This window comes from Theobroma cacao, unplaced genomic scaffold (assembly GCF_000208745.1).
Source record: "Theobroma cacao cultivar B97-61/B2 unplaced genomic scaffold, Criollo_cocoa_genome_V2, whole genome shotgun sequence".
NCBI lineage: Eukaryota > Viridiplantae > Streptophyta > Magnoliopsida > Malvales > Malvaceae > Theobroma > Theobroma cacao.
This window is the reverse complement of record NW_017234718.1, coordinates 373,621-382,688: the sequence shown is the minus strand read 5'-3', so window position 1 is coordinate 382,688 and position 9,068 is coordinate 373,621. Positions and strand designations below refer to the sequence as shown.

At 33.4% G+C, this 9,068-nt stretch overlaps 1 protein-coding gene across 1 annotated transcript; it reads left to right on the top strand.

The window, feature by feature from the left end:
* Window positions 1–654: 654 nt before the first annotated feature.
* Window positions 655–984, top strand: LOC18586875 (acrosin). Its single transcript, XM_007010449.2, has one exon. The coding sequence runs from the start codon at window positions 655–657 to the stop codon at window positions 982–984; it is 330 nt and encodes a 109-aa protein (XP_007010511.2).
* Window positions 985–9,068: the final 8,084 nt, after the last annotated feature.

The following is a 9,068-nucleotide window of genomic DNA, read 5'->3' as shown; positions in this document are numbered from 1 at the left end:
TTGAACTAAAAGTGTAATTTTTGTGAAAGATCTTAGGACCTTTTTTTTTAATAAAATTTTTTATCAGGTAATTTCGTAAATTAATTTAGAACTCCAAGCATATAATTATCATGTAATTATTTTTAATTTACCAAAATAAAAGAATAAAGCATACTCATATCTAAGCAGGGTGATTGTCATGAGTGTTATCTCCCAGAATCCAATAGAAAAAGTCACTTTGTAAAGTTCTTGAAATCTATGTTGTACATAAAACCTTGAACAAAATGCTATACTCAGAACATGGAAAAACACAAATCAACACTATTCTAATAATTCTATATATGGGGTTCTTTTTTCTTGTTTGAAAGATATTTAATTTAGCTCCAAGACCATTCAATGTACTGACAAGTGCCCTCAAGATGACACTACTCTACCCTGCTTTGCACCCCTTGTTCATGCTTATGGTTCCAATTTGTTTGTTTCTCTTTCTTTCATAAACCAAAGGAAGAAAGCTGGAAACTTCCTCCTGCACCATAATGTACGCCAACCTTGACTTAAAGGTCGTTGAGCAACCAATGGGCTAGCACTCAGTCGTGAAGATGGTCGGATGGGGTGGTGCCTCTTTATATACAATCAAGTATTGGGCACCCTATTGTCTACTCTAGCCATCAAGAAATGGATGCCAATCCTTGCCTACTAGTTTTCATGTTGATCCTCGGCCTCGGCCTCCTACTTTCACAGATCACTCATGTGGTTGAGGCTGTTTCTGCTCCTTCCTCTGCTGACGCTAATGTTCCTTCCTTTGATTTCCCATATAAGTTTAAGGCTGTGTCCAAAAGGCTGGAATTTGGCCGATTACGACCACCTCCGCCTATTCCTCATCGTCCGCCTCAATTCAAGCCACCTATCCGCCGCCCACCACCTAGCCAGCGCCCGTACAAGCGCAAGAGTCCACCTCCTCTACTGCCACGCTCGCCACCACCACCATCGCAACCACCGGTGTAACTTAGCTAGCCTCTGTTAGTCAATAAAATATAATAGAAACTATATATTTTCAAACTTAATTTTATGTGGCTAATAGCTATTCCTCCACTATTATTCCTGTTTCTTGGATGAAGTACAGAGATGAAAAGTCCTTGGCTACAGAATTATAGTTAAATAAAATTGAGTCTCTGCTCCAAGATTTTATCAGATTTGTTTCTCGCATGTCTTTCCTTAGAAGCGAATTTCTTCGCGCAAGCTTCCTGGAAGATGATGGCTGCTACCAGAGCAGAAGATTTGATTTCCTGGCTGGTTCAGTCCACTATTCCTGATATTGTCTTTCTTTCTTTTTCTTTTTTCAATGAAATGCCTGAGTTTCCTGTGTTTTTTGTTCTTGCTGTCCTTTCAATGTTGTGTACAACTTTTACATATTAATGCAATATGTAGGACTTAAAACTTTATTCTTTAAAAAAAAAAAAACAAAAGCACAGACACACGCAACAAATGAGCTTATTAACTAGTTATATAGACTTTTATTATTCAACACTCGAATCGTACTAGTAGTTACCGTGGAGAAATAATCAAAGAAGGCATGTTTTTTAGGGTCCCTCTCCCAGGTTTTCCTTTAGAGGGTTTTGTATATTCTTTGAGCAAGTTTTGCCCCTTAGGAAATTGGTCTCTTGAGGGTTTTCTCGCGTTTGTGCTTTCTGTTTTGATTTTAGTTTTTCTTTGGAGTGATATCTGAGTAGTTGGAGGATCTATGGTGATTGATAAGTATTGTGTGGCAGATACCCTTAGAATGAGATTCTTCTCAGCACACATAGGCTGACTTGTTGCAGACACTTGGGCAGACTTCATTTCCATCCTTTGTTTACTCTGTCAAATGTAGCTGTAGTTGGTAGTTGGTTGACTTAAAATAATGCAGCCCCATGTCTCACGCAGATTTCTGTACCTAATGCTAGGTTATGTTAGATATTTTTGGATCCTTGCTAATGCTGAGTTATGTTAGATTTTTTTTTCCTAAGCCTTGTATCACTATATAAAAAAACACCAAAAAAGGAAAAGATCAAAGTAGAAATGATAATTTACAAATGGAAATAAATAATTTAATTTATTAAATGTTTAAAACATTTAAGATGTTAAAGCACAATACCTTTCAAAGACAAACTTCCATGGATAACAGACATGTCAATCAACCTTAACCTCATAAGATAATTGAATTGACAAATACTCTATGGAGTCAAAAAATCTCAAAACCTTACAATCACAATAAAAAAGTGAGGCTTCTTCACATACTCTAATATGAAAAAACTTGACATATTCTATTTAGTAAAAACATGATAATCATTTATTGGTCTTTTAGACCAACATTTATAACTTTACCCTTGCTTTGTCCTTGGCTTATTCAAGGTAGAATTGCTATCGAATCTCCCTCTAGAATGCTTCCCAAGTGTGAATGATCACTCCCCCGAGCTTGTCATTGCATTGTCACTTCAACCACAGCAAAACTGCATACACTAGGTACATTACGACAATGTAGGTGCACAAAACATTCTCCATGATCCCCATGGCTTGAAAATACTGTTCTAGACTCCTCAAGAAATTATCGATCTCCTTAGCCTCGCTTTGGTTTCGAAATTACTCAGATTTGGGCCCTTTCAATCGAGCCCCCATCTAGTTAAGAGACATACCACCCCCTCTGGTTTCCTTAAGGGCAACAAGCTCATCCTTGAGCTCACATGCCTCATTCCTCAACCTTTCAACTAGTTCCTCCAACACGGCCTCCCACTAGTTCAACATGTCTACCAACTCATTAAAGGCCAACTACACCTCACCTCGAAGCTTGTCCTCTTTAGATCCCAACTTCTCAATGTTGGCCTCGACCTCTTCAAACTTGTCCCTCATTTCTCTCAAAAAACCTCCACCTTGGACATCAAACTGTCTAGAGAAGACAACATGTATTGCAGACTAGATTTGTTTTAGTTGGCTGTGCCCCGAGTCTCTCTTTTGAAGTCATTTCTCTCTTTCGCCAATCGACTTGCTCTTATACCACCAACCACATGTTGAAACTTTAGCTCAACTCCGTGTGCCCTTTAACTTTGAAATACGTCTCTCACCGGGTTCAAGTCAACCTCGAAACCAACAAAACTAATCAAGAACACAAAAGTTTTTGAAGCAACACAAAAGTAGCAAAAATAAGAGAATAATAAGTTTTCAATCGCATCCATAGGCGATTAACATGTCATAATAATTTTATGTACAATAAGTCGAAAATTATCTGCATAAGTAAATTAATGAGTTTCTATTTATTTTAAGTATACATATTTTATTCAAATACAATTATTGTTTCGTATCCATAATTATCTTATTTTAAAAATTAATGAGTTAATTGTTTCATTTTTTTATTTTGTAGGAAAGTTATGCTTTTGCATTATGGCAGTTTGATCCTCACCATCTTCCCTTGCCAATCCGAATAATCTTCCAATCTGCCAACATTCCTCTGCTTCAGCTCTAATTTACCCGTTCTTATGCCGCATATCACTGTCTGTGAGTGAATCACTGACAATCTTCTCCTCATTCCCTTTGTCTTCCACCACTGCCTTCACCTTCCATTTTCTCCCATTTGTTTTGCTTTTGCTTATTTTTTTCCTCATAATCTCATTTTGTTCCTTCACCTGTTTTCCTGTTTTTAGTGTTTTTTAAAGCAAGGTAGATGTTTCAGCACGTCTGTATCCCTCCCTTCTTCTGCCGATTCCTCTATTTTTTTTTTCTTTTCTTTCGTCACTGTCTCCACTTTCTCCTTGTTTTCCAAATTCTTCTGGGCTTCCCTCTTCTTTGTTTTAGGCCTTGTCCACCTCATGCCCATTCCTTTTCAACCATTCGACCCTTTCTTTGCTTGGGTTCACTTCTTAACCTTTTCTCTGGGCTTGGGTTTCCTCTAATTCATTTCAATTCAAAGTTTACATTCTTGGGCTTCTACTCTCCTCTCTTTTGTCTTCTTTCTTTCTCTCTCTCTCTCTTCTGAACTTTCCATATTTGTCTTTGGAACCTATGTTGCTTCTTTTCTGTCTGCCATTGAGCCATCCTTTGTTACGTTATGCTTAGTCATTTGTCCTTTCATGACTTTCTAGCTTTTTCTCCTTCCTTAATGCCTTTCATGCTCCTATTTGAATTTGAATCATGTTCATCTCCCTTATTTTTGCTCCTCTTCATTCGGTAGCTCAAATCACCCACTCTCATTTCCTTATCATCTTCTAATGCCATGTCATCAGATCGTTCCTTTCCAACTGCCACATCACCTTCCCCTTTCTCTTTTCCATCATCCACGTCATCATCTTCAACCTGTTTCTCTTCGCTCGCCACCGATTCACCTGAAGATGAAGTCTCTCTAATGGTGTTTCCTTCTTCCTCATCTTCATGCTCCTTTCTCGGAGAGCTTTTCTCAATGAAGTGGAATTCCCTTGCTAAAAGTTCGTAGTTCCTCCCATTTACAATTAATACCACCTGTTCTTCAATGGGTTTATTTTGAGTATATAGTCAAAATATCATTTGTCATTATATATTGCGTGATGCTGACATAACATATTAACATAATATAATTGATGATGGCTTGATATACTAATTTGAAATGATAATGTTATCTTGTGATATTTTTCACCTTCTACGTCAAGAGCTATGTAATTACCATATGGATATAAAATAACAATTGACATTTTGAGTAATGAAACTTAGTCAATCATTTGTCGTAAAGACTTATTTGATCAAAAATAAAAATAAATGGACTTCATTGAACACAATAAAAGAATAAGGGTTTATTTAACTTTTTTTTAATAGTTTAGAGACTTATTTGAACATTATACCTAAATTATTCTATCATTTGGTTCAATCAATATGTTACAATATGTTATTGAGTATATTTTATTATAATGTTTTTTATTATAGTGTTTGTTTCGAAGGTAATATTTTTGAAAATATCTAAAACCTTCTAAGACCCTTGGACTTAAGTTTTGTATATTTTAATTTTCTTTGACATTTTGGATAGTAAAAATTTTTTTAAAATATTTCAAATTTTTATTTTTTAGTTAAAAAGCCTTTTTTATTTTTTAAAAAGTAAATTAAAATTTTATTTTTTAGTGAAATTAAATATAATTTTTTAATTAACCAAACTTTAATTTAATTTTTAATTGAATTAAATTAAATTATCCAAATTTTAGAAATTTTAATTTTCTCTATTTTATTAAATTCATTTTTAAAACATTAGAAAATTTAAAAATTAAATTTAATATTTTAATATTTAAAAATTTTAAGAAAAATTTAACAAATAGAACTCTGCCACGTATAAGGTTAAAATTGTCGTTACATTATTGGGAAAAGGGTAAAATTGTCTAAGAAAATTTAAGATAAGGGCAAAATCATTCAAAAATTTGAGCTGAGATTACCGTGACTCATTAATTGATGAGTACATCAAATACATATATTTAACGGGAGATTAAATACATAATTAGTCTAAGTTAGACTAGTTTTAGGATCAGATTTAGGTGTTTTTATTTATTTTATTAGCTTAGTTTAATTTATGTTTAAATATTTATTTTAAGTTAATAATGTTAGTTTTATGTTATTTATATTTATTTTTATATTTTTGTAAAAGTAGGATCAAAAATAGTTTTAATTGGTAAAAAAAGGTGCATAATGGACTGAAGCTTTGTTTGCATATGTTTCGGTTTTTTAAGCATATCTCCCATTAAAAGAGCTCAAATGACATGATTTTTGAACCATTAGAAAGCTCAGAGGCAGTGCTACAACTTTGGTGTTTACCACTTTGGTCAGTTCTGAATGAAAGGTGGTCAAAAAGTTTATTACAGTAAAAATACTGCACTAGATGAACAAAATTGGGCAGAACCTTTGAGAGCCGCGACCCTCGCCGTATTTTCCAAAAATCACAAGCTTACGAGATTTTGAAAGCTAGGGCTTTTGAAGGCTATTTAAGGGGCCTTTCTTAGAGGTTTTTGGGAGGAGGAAGCAAGCAATTTCTCTGAAGAAAAAAGCCAAAAACAAAGCAAGAAAGCAAGAGGATTGGAGGGAGAATCAAGATCACAAAGCTTCAACTATTAGTTTTCTCTCTCTACTTTTGTGTTTTTTTTATTTTCTTTGACTTGGATTAATGGCTAATTTTCTTTGGATGAAGTTTTTATAAGATATTATGAACTAAACTATTTTTCTATGATCGCAATTGAACTCACATGTAATCTAAATTTTTAATCTCTTTTTTTCTTATTTTCAATGGAATTGAATTGTTTATTCCAATTTGTTCTTAATGCTTTTAATTGCTTGGCCACCAGTTAAATTGATTTAGGAACCTAAACAAACTTGGAAAAGAGAGTTTAGTGTAAATTAAAATTAGGATAACATATGATCATATTAATTGATTTGCGTATAGGATAGGGATATACCTATAGGCCATATGTAGCCAGATTAGAGTCTGAGCTTAATGAGTCTGTTTTAATTTTAATTCACATAGGGATATAATGGTTTAGTTAAAATAGATATTTTTATAAGATGAGTCGGGAAACCCTTATAAATAATTTAGGACTCTAGGTTAGCAATTCAACCCATTGAAATAAGTTAAGGAAGAGAGGTAAGATTTAGATGAAGTGTGAGGGATATTGTAATCCTAGGCTTGTTTGATTTGATATTTTCTTAAGTTATTATTATTTTGATTTTTCTTTTTAGTCTAAAATTTGGTTAATTAATTAATTTTGATTGTTTGGATAAGATTAAATTGTTATAATTTTAGTACTTAGTAAAATTTTAGATCAATTCTCTGTTGGATCGATACTCTGCTTGCTATTATACTATCTACTTGATATGTATACTTGCGTAGTGAAATTTTAACTGTCAAGTTTTTTATGTCGTTGCCGAGGAATTGTTTCTAGAATTTTTACTAATACTAATACCAAGCAAATTTAGTCTTAATTCAAAATTTTTTTTATTTTATTTTCAAGTGCTTTTTGATTGAGGTGATGAATTATTATAACTATCAATGGCCATCTAAACAATTTGTGCCTAGGAGGGTTGTTAATGATTATGAATTGGCTATCAGAGCTTTGGCCGCCAAAGTAGATGCTTTGTCTTAGAAAATGGACACTTGGGGTGTTAATGTTTTTCAAAGTCTTTTTGTGGCATGCGAGCTTTATGGAGATAGGCATTCAAGTGATTGTTGTCCAACCTATTATGAATCAATGCAATTTGATGGAAACTTCAATGGGCAACAAAACAATGCGTACTCCAACAATTACAACTCATGGTGGAATCACCCAAATTTTTCATGGAGTACTAATCAGGGTCCTACATATTCATCACAACTTGTTTTTCAGCATGATCTCCAATCACAACTTAGAGTCCCTATTCTTGAGAAGAAGCTAACTTTGGAGGATATGTTAATGCAATTCATGATGAAGAATGATGCCATCCTTCAAAGTCAAACAGAATCAATCTGAAATCTTGAGACTTAAGTGGGCCAACTTACTAATTACATTAACAATAGGCCTCAAGAAATTTTATCAAATGACACTGAGCCTAATCCTAGAAGCAAAGAATATGGTAAGCATCTTGATGAGCCAAATGGCAAGAATGTGGTAAATGATGTAGATAAAGTAAATCAAGGAAATACTTCCAACAGTCAAGTTCAAGATGAAAAAATTAAGCAACAGGAGGAAGTATCTACACCACCATAAGTCAAGCCATATGTGCCTCCTAGTCCTTTTCTAGATATAGTTGATGAGTTACCTAAGGAGGCTATTGATATGGAAAATCCAAAGAAACTCCTTGAAGCTTGTTTGGTTCAAGATGCAACAACCAAGGACCAAAATGAAGAAGTTGGGTAAAAGTCAGCCTACTCCACCATCTTGGGTTGAGCAAGCACCAAATCTTGAGTTAAAACCATTATAACCTTATCTTAGAAGGAGACTACTTTCACATCTCAAGCTTTTTCCATGCAAACTCCAACCTCCTTAAAGGGTGAATGAAGACCTCAACGAAAGTCAAGCTAATGACTATAAAGAAGCGCTACTTGGGAGGCAACCCAATCTATATCTTTTTAGATTTAGTTGTTATTTTAGTTACTTTTTGTTTTTTTTAATGTAAATAAGTAGTTATAACCTCTCCCTAGCTTATTTTGTTGTGTATGCAAGTTTGGAAAGCATGAAGATGAGGAGAAAGAAAATTAGAGCTTTTAAGGCACTGCCGCCATTGATAAGGGAGTTTAATTTCCTTATTTTTTTTAGCTTTTCACATTGAGAACAATGTGCAATTTAAGTTTGGAGGAGGGTTTTATTGTTATTAGTTTTTGTGATGTTTTTAGGTTAGTTTATTTTCGTAATTTTTTTTGTTTTTAGGATTTATTTTAAGAATGCTTGAGATGAAAATTGCCTATGCCATGATATTACCAATCCTAGGATGATATTTTGATTATCTTGCTATTTTAATTCTTGATTTGATATAGACATGAATTGAGTGATTGTGATATTCTTTTGTTAGTATCATTATAGAATACGATTTCCAATAATTTGTGCATTAAATCTTTTACTTAGAATTATCATGTGATTTAGAGAAAGTTTATGTTGATAAAAAGTATAGTGAAGTCAAGGATTCTAGAATTTTGTTTGATTCTCTCTTGAGGCGAAATTCTAGATAACACTTAGGATGGGACATGATTTAGGCCATCTTTGGATCGTTTGAGCCTAAAAAGTCTACCTTGTTAAATCTTTATCCCTATTATACCCTTTTGAGCCTAATTTCCCCTTTCTTTTTTTAACCACATGATAATAACCTTGGCCTTAAAACAAAATTCTAATTTTGCAACCCTCACTCCTAAGCATTTATATTGTTTTAGGAAATATAGAATGAGCTAAATGTTGAAAAAGGTGAAAAGGTGGAGTTGCTAAAAAAAATTCAAAAATTATTAAAATTCACCCCACTACCTACAATGAAAAAAGAAATAAGTTTGGGGGTTTGGAATTGTGATAAAAAAAAAAGAGAAAAGAAGAAGTAGAATAAAGTGTTGAACAAAACAAAAGTTTTGAAGACAAAGCAAATGGTGTATTTGAAGA

What these genes read in the sequence shown, in the direction of transcription:
- LOC18586875 (XM_007010449.2), top strand. Translation starts at nt 655, where the DNA reads ATGGATGCCAATCCTTGCCTACTAGTTTTCATGTTGATCCTCGGCCTC.